General features: G+C 60.6%; 2 protein-coding genes across 2 annotated transcripts in view; both read left to right on the forward strand.

Moving 5' to 3' along the window:
• The first annotated feature begins 202 nt into the window (after window positions 1-202).
• Window positions 203-10,309, forward strand: AGXT (alanine--glyoxylate aminotransferase). The gene is made up of 11 exons (XM_065880975.1): window positions 203-433; window positions 529-721; window positions 2,037-2,101; window positions 2,274-2,374; window positions 3,786-3,856; window positions 5,314-5,398; window positions 7,007-7,102; window positions 7,776-7,845; window positions 9,159-9,254; window positions 9,808-9,936; window positions 10,202-10,309. The coding sequence occupies exons 1-11, from the start codon at window positions 203-205 to the stop codon at window positions 10,307-10,309; spliced, it is 1,245 nt and encodes a 414-aa protein (XP_065737047.1).
• A 7,030-nt stretch (window positions 10,310-17,339) lies between these two features.
• Window positions 17,340-18,229, forward strand: part of CROCC2 (ciliary rootlet coiled-coil, rootletin family member 2) — an 80,944-nt gene continuing 80,054 nt past the window's right edge. Inside the window, 1 exon segment of the mRNA XM_065880199.1 lies at window positions 17,340-17,724. Within this exon segment, the coding sequence (XP_065736271.1) occupies window positions 17,340-17,724 (385 nt within the window).

An 18,229-nucleotide genomic window follows, 5' to 3' on the forward strand; every position in this document is an offset into this window, starting at 1 on the left:
TTGTTGGCTCCTCCTCTCCCACCGAGGGTTCAACACCCCTGCTTCCAAGCCTTCACGTGCAGGACAAGCATTGATAACGGCCTGGTAACAACGACACACAGCAAAAGACAGCAGGTGGAGCAGAAACCCGTCGACCAGGCTCGCCTCCTGGACGCCCCCGTGTCCTCCGGTGCCCATCGTCCAGTGCAGGGCCTGCTGGGAAATGCTCCGGGCACTGACCGCGGCCAGTGCGGCCCTGGGGCACAAGGCGGCAGGTTGGGTGAGGACCATGGCCTCCCACCCACTGCTGGTGGCTCCCCCAGAAGCCCTGAGTAAGCCCCTGTCCCTTCCCAGCCGGCTTCTGCTGGGGCCCGGCCCCTCTAACCTGACCCCCCGCGTCATGGCGGCTGGGGGCAGGCAGACAATAGGACACATGCACAAGGAGATGTTCCAGGTAGGCCACTGAGACACAGCGGTCAGTGCCCTGAGTGGCCTCCTCCCTGGGGTGGGAGTAGGGGAGGCAGTGACCTGCATGTCCACTGCCCCCAGATCATGGACGAGATCAAGCAAGGCATCCAGTACGTGTTCCAGACCCGGAACCCCCTCACGCTGGCCATCAGTGGCTCGGGGCACTGCGCGCTGGAGGCCGCCCTGTTCAACCTCCTGGAGCCGGGGGACTCCTTCCTGGTCGGGGTCAACGGCATCTGGGGGCAGCGGGCCCAGGACATCGGGGAGCGCATTGGTAAGAGACGGTGTGGGTGTGGGGTGCGGCCCTTCTCTCCACCCTTCCCCAAAGGCCTCCCTCCTCTGGCACGAAGCCTGGAAGCACCCCTCTCCAGGTACCAACCTCAGGCCCTGAGCACTTACCCCCCTTGGAGACCCTTCACGCATCCCCCTGCCTGCCAGCCTGCTCTCCTCCAAGTGGGTGTCGGGATGCTTGAGGGGCCCCCATCCCCCTGGTCTCCCGGAGTTTGGGGAACAGCTATTTCCGGAGCCCGTGGTGGGGACAGCACTGCAGGGACTCCTCTGGTCTCAGCACGAACCCAGAGCATCCCCGCAGCTGTCTGAGGTCCCCAGGGGCCACCTCCACTCTGTCACAGGACAAGGTTTCAGAAGCTGACAGCCCCCCCTCAAAATCTCAGAAACAGCTCTGTTTCTAGAGCTGCAAAATACGGAGGTATGGACAGGGTTTCCACTTCCAGAGTAAAATTTACTAAAGGAAGAGACAGAAGTCGAAAGCCCTAGGGTGCATTGGGTTTAATGATTTACCGCGGGTTTGGAAACATCACGGAACCCCTGCCTGGTCAGCTCCGCACATGGCCACACTCGGTCCAGGTTAATGGACAACCCCCGACAGCCCGAGGGCATCCTGACCCCTCACCGGGGCCCCTCCAGTGCACATGCCGGTTTTCAAGGGGAGCCCGGGTCAGGCAGGGTCCAGGACCCTGAGCGGACCTCGGCCACCCTCCTGGCCTGGGCAAGCCCTTCCCCTGCCTCCACCACACACCTCAGGCCCCTGAGGCTGGGATGGTCCTAGGGCCTCCCTGCCTCCTGCATATGACACTGGGGGCCTGCTGTGCACAGGGGTGCAGGGCTTCAAGAGACAGAGCAGGACAAGGGCCTGCCTCCCTGGAGCCCCAAGGCCCCAGAGGGGGCAAAGCCTGCTCCCGCACCCACTCAATCCTTCACCCAGTCATCCATCAAATGCATGGCCCCTCTGAAGCTACCCTCTGCTGGGAAGCACCCATCTGCTCAGCCTTGCACAGATGCTTCTCTACTTCCCATGTGGAGAGGGCTGCAAAGGACCAGGGTGCCCCGGCCTGGCTGGGCTCAGGGAAGGTGGGCTGGGGAGGGGACAGTGGAGCTGAGGGACCCGCTCTCATCCACGGCACCCCGGAACCTGGATTCACCGAGCACACTCCACCTTCCCCCTCCAGCAGCGGCTGGGGGCAGGCATGGGCGGCCCTCACAGGACCCACCTGCTCAGCCCGGCCTCTGTCCCCAGCACTGGCTCCCCCCAGCGTGCGGGGACTGCTCACCACTCACTCTGCCCCCAGGAGCCCGCGTACACCCCATGATCAAGGACCCTGGAGGCCACTTCACGCTGCAGGAGGTGGAGGAGGTATGGGGGGTGCGCCGGCCCGGGGAGGGGGCCGGTCAGCTGGTGGGGCAGGAGGGGTTGAGGGGCGTCCAGCTCCCACTGCCCAGATCTGCACTGTCCCTGGGGAGGAGGACAGACAGAGGCCCCTTCCCCGCACTGGGTCTGCCTATGGCTGTAACCTCTGTCCTCTCAGGCCCTGGCCCAGCACAAGCCCGTGCTGCTGTTCCTGACCCAGGGGGAGTCATCCAGTGGCGTGCTGCAGCCCCTCGATGGCTATGGGGAGCTCTGCCACAGGTAAGCCTGTCCCCTCAGGTGTCCACACAGGTGAGCCTGTCCCCACAGGTGGGCCTGTCCCCTCAGGTGTCCGCACAGGTGAGCCTGTCCCCACAGGTGAGCCTGTCCCCTCAGGTGTCCGCACAGGTGAGCCTGTCCCCACAGGTGGGCCTGTCCCCTCAGGTGTCCGCACAGGTGAGCCTGTCCCCACAGGTGAGCCTGTCCCCTCAGGTATCCGCACAGGTGAGCCTGTCCCCACAGGTGAGCCTGTCCCCTCAGGTGAGCCTGTCCGCACAGGTGAGCCTGTCCCCTCAGGTAAGCCTGTCCCTCGGGGGAGCCTGTTCCAGGGTGGCAGTGCTGGGGGCAGAGCCAAGCACAGCTCAGACCCAGTCTGAGGACAGGGTGGAAGTGTGGTGGGCTGCTGGCCGGTCCCCCCAGCCTCTGCCGTGTGATGGTGGTGCAGGTCCTCGGGGGTCCTCCTGGCTCTGGGCCGAGGCTGGATGGACCCTCCCATCTGAGAGCAGGGTCAGGTGTCCCCCCAGCGCCACTGTCCTCCTGGCCCCATGACTAGGGAGGGCTCAAGCTGACCCTGCAGCCTTGGTGCCAGGGCCTGCCCCCCTTGCCCCGAGGTCCCAGAGCCCCAAAGCAGCACCGTCCTCCACTGCCTTCCGCCAGGTTCCCCCACGCCTGCCCGGGCTGCCCAGGGCCTTGGGTGGGGTCCCGTGGGATTCCCTCCTAGGACCAGCAGTTGTGCTCTGGACAGCTGACCACAGGATGGAAGGAGAGAAGCTCCACCGACAGGCAGGGTCACCCCGGCAGGGCTGCCATCCTCCATGGGGGCCTCGGGCCCACTGGGCACAGCCCAGCCAGGACCACCTGCCGCCTGGAGTCCTGTCCAGTGAATCAAGCTCACAGATGTCACCTGGGCTATGACTCCCATAGGTCCGCGTGGAATACTCTTTGTGCCTTTTTTAAAGAAAATGTGGAGGTGGAGGAAAGTCAGAGGTTTCAGCTCAGGCTGTTTCTGGACTCTGTCCTCCCCATGCTCTGGACTTCTGCCCTGTGGGCTGTCAGCAGAAGAGATGCAGCCTTGTGCTAGGCTGGTCCCTGGACCCCACCCGGCCCTTGGGCCTGAGCACTCAGAGCACCCAGCCCGCCCCCGGGACACAGACTGCCTGGCTGGCCTCATGAGTACCTGGATCCGGCCACTGGGGCCCCCAGGGTGACGCTCGCTGTGCCGGGGGCTCACCCAGGTTCAGACACAGAGCCGGTCCCGGGGGGCTGAGAGCCCCGGAGGAGGAACCCTGTGGGAGGTGGGAGGCTCCCCCTGCTTCCCCGGTGGCCCTTCTAGAGGCTCTTAAGGCCCCTCCAGAAACCCCACCCCGGGGCAGAGTCTGAAGCCCCTCCTGCTTTCTGCTGCCCCTCCCCCCAGGTACCAGTGCCTGCTGCTGGTGGACTCGGTGGCATCCCTGGGCGGGGTCCCCATCTACATGGACCAGCAGGGTAAGGGAGTGCCCCCCGCCCAGCCACCCACCGGTGGCCCGAAGCGTCAGAAGCCCTGGCTGGGAGGTGTGCTGTACCAGGGCCTGCGTGTCCGTCAGCCGCACACGGGATTAGGCGCTGGTCCCCACAAGGCGTGGGAGAGCCACCAGCTCCTCACGGGGCAGGACACGCTCCATAGACTGGCCACACCCCGTGTTCCTGCTGGGCCGTTGGGCCGGGACCGGGCGGCAGGCATTTGGAAAGGCACTCAGAGCCTTGGAGGAGGGGTGGGGGCAGTGCCAGGGCCCCTGCCAATCAGGGTGGAGACCCCCCCAACGCCTGTCACACGCCGGGAGCACCGCTGACATTGTCACCTGCAGGCCAGCCCGGGGAAGCCTTCCAGGCCCAGCATCTCCTCAGGGAGGAAAGCCCGGCTCCACCCTGGGTGGTGCTGCGTCCACGGCTGCCCGGCCCACTTGGCCTGGTCCGCTTCTGCCTCTGCAGAGGGCTCTGCTCCGCGGGACCCAGTGCTGAAGGGGGAGCCTTCTGGGCTGACCCCAAACCACTGCTCTGAAAGGACAGGCACACAGAGGGGCCCTGGGGATGGGAGCAGGGGGGCGGTGCTGTCCCCGGGATGCCCGCCCTGGGCCTCCAGGCTGGCCGCCCCCGCCGTGGAGGGAGAAGCCGGGCAAGGAGGCTCCAGCCTGAGGCCCAGGCCGCGGAGCAACAGGGCCAGGCTCAGGACCTCTGGCCTTCACTGCCCCCACCCCCTGGCCTCCACGGGACCTTGTGGGTCAGCAGACGTCAACCTAATGTCAGCAAGGTCGCTCGTGTTGCTGCTCCTGAATGTTCATCGCTTGTGTGAACACCCCCACTTCACCCCTTTCCTCTCGGGAGAACTTTGGGTCCGCCCAGTTTTAGGCTTTAGGAATGAACCGTAAAGAACATTCCGGGTCCACCCGTCCGTGCACCTGGGCACGCAGTTGCCTCGGGTCCCCACCCTCAGGGAGTCAGAGACGGTGCAGGGCTTGGATCTGAATCCTGGTCCTTGGTCCTCCCGGCTTTGGGCTTGACCACCGCCCTCTGCTGCTGCCCCATAATTTGAAACTCCCCTCAGGCTGTGTGGGAGCCCGGGGGACGGGCACTGCAAGATGTGAAGGAAAAACCCGTTTGCTGCTCCACCCTCCGCCACCCCCCCACTCTCGCCCAGCGCTTGACCCCAGACGTGTGGGTTTTCCACACCAGGCAGATGCTAACGGGTGCCCTCATTAGCTCAGCCCACCTGCAATAGCGTCGGACCCCACAGGGTAAGGGTCTAGTCCTCCAACACTGTCCCTCCCATTTCCGACACCAGTTGCATGGTGGGTCCCAGGTTCCCGCAACTTCTGCTGGACTCTCAGGACCTGGGCTGGGCAGCCCCCGTGACCCCACCCCCACGTGGGGCTCGGCCCCTGAGCATGCACCTCTCCCCTCCACAGGCATCGACGTCTTATACTCGGGCTCCCAGAAGGTCCTGAACGCCCCTGCAGGCACCTCGCTCATCTCCTTCAGCGACAAGGCCAAGTGCGTGTGCCCCGCCCCCAGCCAGGGCTGGGTGGGCAGCATGGCCAGGTGGCCCCGAGGAGGGAGGGACAGAGCAAGGGAAGGGACGGCTCCTTGGGCCGTGCTCTGCAATGCTCCCCCCAGCCTGGACAGGTGCCCGCCCTGGACAGGTGAGCCCTGGCTCAGCATCCAGGAGCAGATGCGGGAGCTGCTCCCCGGGCTAGGCACAGGCCCCCTTCACCCGCTGCAGCTTCAACACCCCCCATGTCCCCGCTGTCCAGACCCTGAACCAGGCCTGGGTGAGCTGGGGGAGGGGATTGAGGACCGGCCCCAGGCGGCCGTTACCGCGAGCCGCACCCAGGTGATGGAACAGAGAGGGTGTGAGGTGAGATCTGGAGGTCTTTGTGGGTGTGCGCAGTCTGAGAGGCCTGGAGGCAGGTCAACGAGGCATCTGGGTCTAAGTCCGGAGGTCAGACCGCGGCGCCGGTCTGTTCACGTCCACCTGGAGCTGTCGGAGAACGCCTGTGTTTAACGGTTCAAGGTCAGCCAGCATCGCCTGGGACCCAAGAGCAGAGGAGCCCACGCGGGTGCAGGGGTTGGGGAGACCAGGGGGAAGGAAAGGAGAGAACAGGATGGGCCGGGTGGGGAGGAGAGGGCTGCCAGGGCAGCCTGGGTTTACCTGGCCCGGGGATGCAGCTCTTCCCAGGCTGCCCCAGAGGCCCCTCCGGCAGACCCCAGCTTCACAGTTTCTTCCCCAAGGCTGCACTTCTTCTAGGCAAGGTGAGGCCTCATCTTTAGACCCCCAGCCTCAGTGTCCTCTCTGTCACTTTCTTACGGGTGTACTATTTTTATTTTAATTACGTTTAAATTTCACCATTAAACACTGAGCGTAAGTATATGCTGACCCTATGTTCAGATTTTTGAAACAAAGATAAATGGACGGGTAAGGGAAGTGAGCAGTAAATGTACCATGTATCAAACAATTAGAGAAAATCTCAGGGGTGACCTAATTCTGTGCCTTTATCCATTAGGTGTACATTTAGCATAGGGACCAGCCAGGTAACTGGAGGACTGAACAGAGAGGCCCTTGACCTCAGACCTGAGACAAACCAAGGATTCTGCCCGTGTATAAAAACCACTGAGTTCGGAGGAGCAGTAGTAAACAAGGATAGGTATTAAGGAATGGAGCCCCGCCAGCTGCGATTGTGGGGCCACCCTGCAGTGAACGGGGCTGCCTGGAGCCTGGAAATATTGCAGCTCAAGTCCGGGCCTGTAGGTTAGAACAGCAGTCTGGAGACTCCACGGGTAGTGCATTCTTCAAATTTTCCGGGTTTTCCAACAAGTTCCCAGGACGCTTTCCTCATACAGGATCCCCCCTGCCGTTCTTACGTGTTTGAACTCACCATGTAGCAGACCCTCTGGTCCCCCTTTCTCTGACCTGAGCAATGAGTTGGGGTGACTCCATGGGAATCAGCCCGGCCCGAGTGACAGGTGCACACCCTCGAGGCAGAGGCACAGCTGGGCCCCAGGGGCCTGAATACAGACACGGGGGTCCTGGGGGCCCCACCCATCTGGCTCACTTCTGAGCAACGGGGGGCTGGGGGCATTCAGGCTGATTCTCCTCCCCAGAAATAAGATCTACACTCGGAAGACCAAGCCCTTCTCCTTCTACCTGGACATCAAGTGGCTGGCCAACTTCTGGGGCTGTGACGACAAACCCAGGATGTGAGAGAGGGGGCGGGGCTGGAAAGGGGGTGGGTGGGGAGGGGGAGGGAAGTGCTAAGGGATGGGAGCCTCCACCCTCATGCCCTCACACCCCAGCTGGAGCCCTGGGATTCACCAGTGCCAGGCCTTCAATGCCCCCAACGGGGTCCCCCCCCATTCCTCCCAGGCCCCCCAGTCATGGTCCCCACCCCGCTTTCCATGGGCCCTCTCCTCCCAGAAGTCCCAGCGCATCTGCAGGCACTTTGGACCTGGCCTGACACATCTTCCCAATCCTGGGCCTTGCTTTACCCATCTCTCAGAGGGAGGGGGGGCAGGGGGGCTCTGTGTGAGGTGGCTTTGACCCTAACCCGAGGCCCCTTATGTGACACACGTAGATAGGGACACCAGGAACTGCGCCCTATGCAGCGGGCCCAGTGGGGCACTGGGGCCACAGGTGGGAGCCAGCGCCTGGTCTCCAGCCCAGTCAGCCTCTCCCCGCAGCCCGGCCAGTGCCCTGCTCTGAGCCAGGCTCTCCCCACATCTGGCTGCAGGTCTGTAGCCCCCAAGCTGGACCGTGCTCCCCTGGGTGGGGGCCGACCCGTCGTCAGAGAGCCTGGGCCAGCTGGGGCTGGGAGAGACACAGTCACTGCCCTGGCCCCGCCCAGTGACCTGGCCACGCCCTCCTGTCTTCCAGATACCATCACACCACCCCTGTCGTCAGCTTGTACAGCCTGAGAGAGAGCCTGGCCCATCTAGCAGAGCAGGTGAGCGGAGGGGCAGCTGAGCAGCGTGGAGCTGGGACCCGGCAGGTGCTGAGGCTGGCGAACCGCTGGGCGGCCCCCACCGCCCCGAGATTCCCTCAAGCTGACTGGGGGCAGGGGGTGAGAGGGATGCTAAGACTCGGAGAACTGCTGGTTGGTTTGCTGAGGGGCCCGCAGGAAGGAAGAGGTGCTGGGGGCCTTGCTGGAGAGTAGCCCTGAGTGGGGAGGGGGATAGGCTCTGGGCAGGCATGGGGGGGTGGGGGGTGGTGAGCCGGCTGCCAGCTGAGGGTAGAGGCCCCAGAGGACAGAGCCCTGAGGGCAGATTCGGTAACAGGGCAGGTGTGGACCCCCTTCCAGGCGGGCCTGGCTGAGCAGAGGGCCCAGGTGGGAGGAAGAGAGGGCGGGCGGCCAAGAAGTGGAGCCAGAGGGCGGGGGGTGGGGGGGGGGGGAGTGAGACCACCATCAGGAGGCTTGGCTGTGCCCTCGGCCACTACCCGCTCCAGAGTGTGGGCAGGAGCCACGTGGGGACAGCTGGGTGTGACCATGACCAGGGTGGTGCCTTGGCCCAGTGCAAGGTCCACACTCTCGGGACCCAGGAGGCCAAGTCTGGCCCAGGCCAGGAAACACAGCCCCAGGACGGCCCCCAGGGGCCCTGCCAGCTGCCGGTCCAGAGGCCGGGAGAGACCTGGGCCAAGGCCTGCCTCCAGCGAGGCTGCAGTGCTGCACCGGCCACGTCTGCCCCCTGCGTCCACTCACGTCGCCACCGGCCCAGGGCTGGGCTAGACTCGAGGTGTCCCATGGGCTGGGTGGTCACCTATGCAGCTGAGAGAGAGGCCGGGAGCTGACACTTGCGGGGCAGGGGACTGGGCCACGGCTGTGAGCTGTGCCGGCAGGAGAGGCTGGACCCCCGTGGAGTAGGGACTGTGGGCTCAGCGGCTGGGAGGGCAGGAGGCAGCGTGCACCCCAGAAGCCTTTCTGCCCCCGGCCAGCCCCCCACCTCTGGCCAGGTCGTCCCCACCCCTCCCAGGGGCCTGGAGGATCCAACAACCGGCTGGGCCGCCACGTCCCCCTCCCAGACCCAGACTATTTCCACCTCCCTGAGGTAGCCCAGGCCCGGCCCCTGGGGCAGAGTCAGGGCCCTGAACCTGTGGCTCCAGGGGGCTCCCGAGGCGCTCAGGGTCCAGGCCAGGAGAGGAGCCCCTCCCCCAGCCAAAGTTGCCCCCCCCCCGGTGGATGCCAGCCAGTTTCTCCCTCTCTGCCCACCGAGGAGGGCCCCCAGCCCACCCTGCCCACCCCACTGCCCTCTCCCCACCCAGGGCCTGGAGAAGAGCTGGCAGCAGCACCGCGAGGCCTCAGAGTACCTGCACGGGCGCCTGCAGGGGCTGGGCCTGCAGCTCTTCGTGAAGGATCCGGTGAGGAGGGCGGGGGCAGAGGGCATCACATGGCAGTGGGGGGAGGGCGAGCTCCTGTCCAGCCCCCTTTATGGATATGCAGTTCTGGTGGGGCAGGGGCGGTCCTGGGGTCCCCGTCATTGTCACGCTTTCCCGGCCTCCAGATCTCAGGACATTTAGTTGGATGCCTCCACCTCCCCCAGAGCCTCTCCGTCTGGAGTAGTTATGGGTGCTCCCTGAGCTGGAGGACACCCATCGGCCTCCAGAACGCCAGCCAGACACCATCCTGGAGGGGCTGGGGGTAGGGGGTCAGCTGATAAGCCAGCGTGTGGCCTGTTAGAGAACAGACACACAGAGGGGTCCCTGGAGGCTGGAAGCCCCGCTCTGAGCACCAGCCAGTAGGCGTGGCTCCTGGGGCGGTGGTGACCTCGCTCTCCTGGGGCCCCTTCTCCGTCCCCCACATGCACCCCTGCCCGTCCCTTTGGAGCCTGCGGCCAGGGCTGGCCAGGCCAGGCCAGGGCAGGTGGAGCTGGCTGTGATGGCATGAGGTGGCTGAGCCCGGCCTGTCCTGCAGGCGATCCGTCTGCCCACCGTCACCACCGTGGCCGCACCTGCAGGCTACGACTGGAGAGACCTTGTCAGCTACGTCATGGACCACTTCAGCATCGAGATCACGGGCGGCCTCGGGCCCTCGGTGGGGAAGGTGAGGGGGGCCTTCTGTGCTGAGTGTATCACATGCAGGCCGAGGTCAGCGGTCGTCTGCGGACCCGGGACAGCAGGGCATCAGGAAGGGAGCACCTTCTCTGAACCCCAGGGGCTGTACGGGGAGTGACCTAGGCCGCGTGTACCCTCCCGCCCACTTCCTCCCGCACAGGGGGACACCAGCTGGCTCTGCCCTGACCTCAGGCACAGCCAGGCAGGGCCGCAGACAGAGGCTGACATCTGCGCCCGCCCCGCCCCCGCCGTAGGTGCTGCGGATTGGCCTGCTGGGCTGTAACGCCTCCCGGGAGAACGTGGACCGAGTGATTGGGGCCCTGCAGGAGGCCCTGCAGCGCTGCCCCCGGAACAAGCTGTGACCCGGCTGCCTGTCCCATGCTCACGCAGTGACTGGGGGTGGGGGCCCAGGGGCAAACAGACTCTGCCAGGGGGACAGGCCCCGGGGACAGGACAGCTGCTGACCCAGCCCGGGTCAAGGGGGGAGGGGCAGGGCCGGGCAGCTACCCCGCCCCCAGGGGCCCCACCCCTCCGAGTGGAGCTTCCTGGATGTGGGCTGTTTGGACCCTCAGCGCCTCCCCAGCGAGCGGCCGTCCCCGTAGGTCACTGGCCTGTGAACGTTCGATAAAGACGCCGCGGGTCATCTGTCCTCACTGTGGGGCCGGGCTGTGGAGGAGTCTGGCAGGAAGGCCCCCCGCTCCCTGACTGCACCTCTGTGGCGGGCCTCCCCAGGGCTGGAGGCTGGGGTGTGTGGCCGTCAGCTGGGCCGGGCGCCCTGACACTGCACACCCTGGGCCCAGACCTTGAGCCTGCAAAACACATCCTCACGTACGACCTCCACGGAAGGCCCGCAGGGTCACGGGACTAGGGCACCAAGATGTCCAAGGGCAAACAGCCAGGACTCGAGCCCTGAAGACTCAAGGGCACACCACAGGCACGCAAGCCACTGCAGGCGCGGAGCGTCTGGGAGTTCGCAGCCCTGGGGCCACTCTGCCCTCGAATGTGCAGCGAGGGCGGCCCCCAGCCCCCAGCCCCTCCCCCTCCTCTGCCTGGCTCCCCCTGACCCCTGTCCCTTCGCTCCTGCCCCTCACTGGTTTCTGCCTATGCCAGGCTCCCTCGCCTCTCCTTCCTGGGAAGGGTCAGGCCAGGCCAGAGCAGCGTGTGCTGCGGCCACAGCCACGTCCACACTTCCAGGTCCTCACGCAGGACCTCCAGGATGCAGGCCACTTCTCCCTCTGGCTGAGGTGGACACCCATACCCCATGCAGCCCTGTGTCTTTGTGCAGGGCTGGGGCTGGCCTGGCTCCACCCCGTTGCTCACCCAGCTGGGCGCCAGACACAGCTCTGGGCACTGGGGTGGGGCTCTGAGCAGACCCGAGGCCTGCTGCCCCATGGTACTCACAGCCACTGGGAGAGATGGCACTGATAGGGTGACCCAGACACTGTCACGGGGTAGCTGTGATCAGCACAGGAGCTGAGAGGCCAGAGGGTCTGAAATCCCACTTTTAAAGTCCTATTTGCTCATGTGTTTCTTTTATGGTCTGTGCTGTTTGGATCCTCCCTAGGAAACCTCTGCCTACCTTGAGGTCCTGAAGACCTGTTCCCATGTTTTCCTCTAGAAACTTTGTGGTGTCAGGTTTTATGCTGAGGTTTATGACCCACCTCACGTTGACTTTGTGCGTGGAGGCGAGAAGGGGGCAAGGTGCATTTTTATCCAGACTGATACCCAGTCTTTCCCATGTTTGTTAAATAGCCCTTCCTTCGCATCTAGTTGACACGGCCCCTTTGCCAGCTGACCATAGGTGCAGGCCTCCTTCTGCCTCTGTTCCCGTTCGTTGCTCGATTTATCCGCCCTTATGTCCACACCACACTATCTTAAGTACATCAGCTTTATAGAGAGTTTTGAAATCACGTAGTGTGCGTCCTCCAGTTTCATTCTCCCTTTTAAAGATTGTATTTCCTATCCTAGAGCTTCAGAATTTGCATATAAATTTTAGTCATCTTATCTATTTCCTCAGAATAGCTTACTGGAATTTTGGTGGGAATTGCACTAAATCTATATATCAAGTTAAGGACAATGGAAACTATTAAAATATTACAAATTCTTGTTCGTGAACATTAATTTAGGTCTTTTAAAATTAAACTTAGCCGTGTTTCCAGTTTTCAGTGTAGAGGTCTTACACATCTTTTATCTGATGTATTCCTAGGTGTTTGGGGTTTTGTTTTATATATAAATTTATTTATTTTTGGCGGCATTGGGTCCTCGTTGCTGCGCGTGGGCTTTCCCCAGCTGTGGTGAGGGGGCCACTCCTCATCGTGGTGCGGTGGCCTCTCCTGTTGCGGAGCACAGGCTCTGGGTGAGCAGGCTTCATGTCTTGGGGCTCGTGGGCTCAGTTGCTCCACGGCATGTGGGACCTTCCCGGACCAGGGCTCGAACCCGTGTCCCCTGCGTTGGCAGGAGGACTCAAGCACTGCACCACCAGGGAAGCCCCGTGTTTGGTATTTTTGATGCTACTGTAAATGGTTTTTTGTTTTTTGTTTTTTTTTCCGGTACGCGGGCCTCTCACTGTTGTGGCCTCTCCCGTTGCGGAGCACAGGCTCCGGACGTGCAGGCCCAGCGGCCATGGCTCATGGGCACAGCCGCTCTGCGACATGTGGGATCTTCCCGGACCAGGGCACGAGCCCATGTCCCCCGCATCGGCAGGCGGACTCTCAACCACTGCGCCACCAGGGAAGCCCTGTAAATGGTATTTTTAAAATTTCATTTCCAATAGTGATTCTTAATATATAGATTTATGGCTAACTCTTCTCTATAAGCAAACCTAGTAGTTTCTTTGTAGATTCCTTGCGAATTTCTATGCAATCAAGTCGTCTGTGAATAACAACATTTTCACTCCTTCTTTTCCAGTGTTCATATCTTTTCATCATTTTCTCCTGCCTCGTTGCACAGGTGAGGACCCTGTACCAGGTGGCTCCCGCTGGGCAGCTCGGAGCACACGGTCCGCTGGGGTCTCGCGGGCAGGGCCTCGTTCTCTGCCAGGACTACACATCATGGCAGACACTGTGCGGAGCAGTGGGGCTGTAGATGACGTGGTCCCGCTCCACCACCTCCACGACCACGTTAGGGTTTCCGGAGATGCCCTGCGCTGCCCACTCTCTCCGGGTCCCACCAGCACCTGCACCTGCACCTGCTGGGCTCTGACTCCACTCGGAACCCACAGCCTTCCGAGTCACTTACCCTCCATGCTTCGGAATGAATATGTCTAACAAGGCGTCCAGTGAACTGCTAGCTAATGCCCCCAGGTCTTCTTTGCAGGATGTAATCAAAACGGTGAACCAGAGTGACGTTCTACAGGATGTCCCAATGATAAAGGCCCATCAGGCTTATGCTGTGACACAAAGCACGAGGATGAACCTGGGGCAAGATCACGAACTTACGTTGTTGCCTCTTCCAAGTGAATGCAAACTGTTTCCGATCCTCCTCTCTAAAGGGGGTTGAAGAGAATGCATTTCCCAGTTCAGTAGTCACCTAGCACGTCCCAGAGGCTGTGCTGTCTGTTCTACTAAAGAAACCACAAAGTACAGCACCTGGGTTGCAGGGTACGACTTGGTTCGGTTTATGTAATCCACTGCCAGTCACCACAATCCCGCTGAGTTTTAAATTTATTTTTTAAGACACATTTTTAGAGCAGGTTTAGGTTCTTAGCAAAATTGAGAGGAAGGGTCAGAAATTTCCCATACACCCCCTACCCCTACCAGTATGTAGTCTTCCCCACTGTCAGCACCCCCGACCAGCATGGTATATTTGCTGTAATTAATGAGCCTACACTGACATGTCATAATCATCTAAGGTTTAGAGTTTACATTAGGATTCACTCTGGGTGCTGTACATTCTACGGGTTTGGACAAATGTATAATGACTTGTGTCCACCATTATAGTATCATACAGAGTATTTTCACTGCCCTAAAATCCCCTGTGCTCCACCCATTCATCCCTACCCCTACCGCAAACCCTGGCAATCACTGATCTTTTTGCCGTCTCCATAGTTCTGCCTTTTCCAGAATGTCAGAGAGTTGGAAGCATACAGTCTGTAGACTTTTTCAGATTGGCTTCTTTCACTTAATGCTATGCATTTAAGCTTCCTCCATGTGTTTTCATGGCTTGATAGCTCATTTCTTTTGAAGTCTGAATAATATTCCATTGCCTGGATGGACCACAGTCTCTTTATCCACTTGCCTACTGAAGGACATCTCAGTTGCTTCCAGGTTTTGGTAACTATGAGTAAGGTTGCTATGAACATCTGCATGCAGGTTTTTGTGTAGACGTAAGTTTTCAGCTGCTTTGGTTAAATACTAAGGGGTATGATTGCTCGATCATATGGTGAGAGTACGTTTAGTTGTACAAGAAACCACCACCTGTCTTCACAAGCGGCTGCACCGTTCTGCGTTCCCACCAGCAACAAATGAGCGTTCCTGTTGCTCCACATCCTCGCCAGCATTTGGTGTTGTCGGAGTTCTGCATTTTGGCCATGCTGATAGGGGTATAGTGGCACCTCATTTTAACTCGTATTTCCCCTGATGACCTATGATGTGGAGCATCTTTTCAGATGCTCATTTTCCATCCGCCTATCTTCTTTGGTGAGCTGTCTGTTAAGGCCATTGGCCCATTTTTTGGCCGGGTTGTTTCTTTTCTTGTTGTTGAGTTTTAAGAGTTCTTTGCATATTTCAGATAACAGTCCTTTATCAGATGTGTGTTTTGCAAAATTTTTCTCCCGTTATGTGGCTTGTCTTCTCATTCTCTTGATATTGTCTTTCACAGAGTGAAGGTTTTTAATTTCAGTGACATCCAGCTTATCCACTGCTTTTTTCATGCCTTTGGCGTTGTATCAAAAAGTCAATACCATACCCAAGTTTATTTGGGTTTTCTCCCATGTTAGCTTCTAGGAGATTCATAGTTTTATGCTTTACATTTTGCTGTCTGATCTATTTTGAGCTCATTTTTGTTAAGGGTGTAAAGTCTGTGTCTAGACTCATTTTTTTCATGTGGCTGTCCAGTGATTCCAGCACCATTTGTGGAAGAGACCACCTTGGCACCATTGTATGGCCTTTGCTCCTCTGTCAAAGATCAGTTGACTACATATATGGGTCTCTTTCTGGGCTCTCTACTCAGTTCCATTGATGTATTTGTCTAGTCTCTTGCCGTCCTGGTTACTGTAGCTTTATAGTAAATCTTGAAGTCTGATAGAGTCGGTCCTCCGACTTTGCTCTTCTACTTTAATATCGTGTTGCCTTCTGGGTCTTCTTTCTTTCCATATAAACATTACATCAATTTGTTGATATCCACAAAATAAATTGCTGGGGCTGGGATTGCAGTGAATCTATAGAGCAAGTTGGGAAGAACTGACATCCTGACAATACTGAGTGTTCTTTCCATGAAGATGAAATCTCTCTCCATTTATTATTATCTTCTTTGATTTTGTTCATCAGAGTTACGTAGCTTTTCTCTAACAGATTTTGTATATATTTTGTTGGATTTATATCTAAGCATTTCATTTTTGACCCATCTGTTGCTGAGGTCATCCTGGTGAGTCACAGTCTTTGAAGGTGGCTCTAAGCCCTGATACTGCACTGGCACACAGTATGTTTTGCTGGACAATTTTGGCCATGGGAGTAGGTGGTTTTAAAGGCTTCCCCATGGCCTTTCCTACCGCTGTGGCTCTTACTCCTGCTAAGTACAGCCATCCATCCTGATATACCTCAAACAGCAAGGAAATGACCACAGGGTGGGCCTGGACACTTTGTACCCATTACAAATCAGATTGGACCAAGATAATGTCTTCTGCAACCTCCCCTGACTCATGGCAGGGGGTGGGGGGGGGTGGGCATCATGGCATTTTTTTTGTCTCCTTGTATGAGTGTCAACTCTGGTCCTGAGTCCCACAGCCTTCAGAGAAACTCGCATGTCCTCTCCGTGGCCACAGGTCTTTCTGGAGGAGGTTCGGGGAAGTGGCTGCTACATGGACTTGCTCAGGGTTTGCAGGCCCCTTCTCAGGACCCCGGGGTGTGGGCTGTGGCTCTAATGTCATTGAGACGCAAAGAGAGCGCAGAGAAAAAATGCCTGTCACCACCTGAGCCTGGAGCTGGAACCAGCTGGGGGAAGTCTCCTTGGGACCACCCAGCCGGGCTGGGAAGCCTCGCCCTGCCGTCCCTTCCAGCACCTGCCCAGCCGTCTGCCTCGGCCCCTCTGTCTCTATGGGACTCTGACCTGCAGGGAGGGGGCACTGCTGCAGAGGAGCTGGGGTCCCTCCTTCCTGACCCTGAGCCTTGGGCATGGGGCCCTGTCTGCACCTTCGCTCCACTGTCTGTGATTCGATGACTCTCACATTCTTCCGGCTTCACCTTCCCAAGAATCTCACAATTCTCCCGAATTTGCCCAGGAGGCCAGCTGACACTTTGTGTCCCAAAGCGCCAAGGGGCTCTGAGCCTAGAGGAAGGCCCGGCTCCACGCCCGACGGGCCCCACTAGGTATCTGCCCCCGGCTCAGGGGTAGCCCTGTGTCCGGGGAGCGCTCCTCGCTTGGCTCCTGGAGCCCCCTCCCCCTGGACAGGGACACTGAAGTGCCTGAGGCTGGCGGTCCACTCTCCCTCCTGTGTGGTCTCCTCTCCCTTGCCGTGCGTGTCCATCAACGCCCTTTGCTGACACCCCTGCTCCTGCGGCCCCAGGACCAGGCCCATCTGCCCTCCGACGTCTCAGGCACCTTGTACCCAGCAAGCTCAGCGTGCGTCTCCAGTCTGCCCCCAGAGGGTTCTCCCGCCCCCCGCTCCCATCTCGAGGTCACCCTGCTTCTGCCCAGTTAGTCCTGGATCTGCTCCCCCCTCCCTGCGTGCACACCTCCACCCATAGCCACCCCTCCTCAGCCCCACGCCGCTCCTCCCTGGGCCGTCCAGCCACGGCCCTGAGCCTCCAGAGCCTGCCCACCCAAGGGGAAGGACTCCGACCCCAGCACGCACCTCTGGGTCACCCGTCTCCGGACTTCCATGCTCACAGGGCTCTCTTCCTACCCTGGCCTGACAGCAGGCCCTGTCTGGCTGAGCCCTGACCCCTCCTGTGGCACACTGGTCCCCTGCTAGTTCCTTGCTGCTCCCCCCGCCGGGCCCCTCTGCACACGCTCCCCGCCGCGCTCTGCCCCTGCCCGCTGCCCTCCCGCGCTTTCCCAGACCTCAGCTCTGATCGGAGCCCTGATGAGCCAGGCCACGTCCTTTCCCCTGCAGCCCCTGGACGGGTGGTAAGTGCCCCCAGCAGATGGTAAGCTCCACGCGGCTGCGGCAGTGTGGGCCTCCTCAGTGTGCTCCAGGGTGGGCACAGAGGCTGGCACGCAGCCGGCACTTGGACAATGGGTGGAGGCCCAGGAAAGCTGGATGTCAGCTCCGCCTGGACCCGCCAGGACCCAGCCGGGAGAGTGGGGCGAGAGACGAGAGAGACGGGGCCCAGGGCGCAGGGGAAGCAGGCGCCCACCCCAGCCGGCCAGGTAGCATTAGACCACGGGGGAGCCACGTACCTCGGGCCACAGCCGCCAGGACCACAGCCCTGGGACCCCAGCGGGGAGGAGCGGGGAGCGAGGAGAAGACCAGACGTGCCCAGCGTCGCGGGCGGATCTGAAGAGCTCCCCGTGGGCCTTGGCGGCGCTGGGCGGGCTGGCCTGCGTGTGTCTGTGTTGCTCCCATCTCTCCGTGTAACTCAGGGCAGCACGGGAGCCTGTATTGCAGGAGTTCCCAGAGGTGCCGGGAAAGGGGTCACGCGTTCCACCTGAACAGGCTCGTGAAATGAGTCCTGGGAGCACAATGGCAGCCCCCGCGAGGGCTCGGCACAGGTGAGGGACGATCCAGGTGGCGAGGGGTTTGCCCCCGGAAGGACACAGGTGGCGGTCCTGCCCTGGGTGCCCTCCAGAGCAGACTCCCGGTTGGCCGGCGTCAGACGGAGGAGAAGACTCTGGCCTCGGCGTGGCCTCGCTCCGCCCTGTCCCCTCGGTTCCCAGCCCACTTGGGCCGCATCCCATGTCACCCACTGTCCCCCATTACTGGACTTCAGACTCGTGCACAGTGATGCCCCTGGGGCTGGAGCCCCTGGATTCCCAGTGATTTCCTGGGAAAGTATTTCCCCCGGGTTATAGGACGTGAGCCTTGGCCGCCAGGGTCTGTCCCTACTGCTGGTCCCCGTGGCCCAGGGGCTGTCCTCCTGACCACCCATCACTACCCCGCGGGCCTGCTACCTGCTAGGAGGGGC

Source organism: Phocoena phocoena, chromosome 7 (genome assembly GCF_963924675.1).
Source record: "Phocoena phocoena chromosome 7, mPhoPho1.1, whole genome shotgun sequence".
Taxonomy (NCBI): domain Eukaryota; kingdom Metazoa; phylum Chordata; class Mammalia; order Artiodactyla; family Phocoenidae; genus Phocoena; species Phocoena phocoena.

Coding starts and splice junctions, on each gene's coding strand:
- AGXT (XM_065880975.1), top strand. CDS start 203: ATGCTCCGGGCACTGACCGCGGCCAGTGCGGCCCTGGGGCACAAGGCG. Junction 3,857..5,313: donor CATCTACATGGACCAGCAGG/GTAAGGGAGTGC, acceptor TCCCCTCCACAG/GCATCGACGTCTTATACTCG. Junction 7,846..9,158: donor TGGCCCATCTAGCAGAGCAG/GTGAGCGGAGGG, acceptor CTCCCCACCCAG/GGCCTGGAGAAGAGCTGGCA.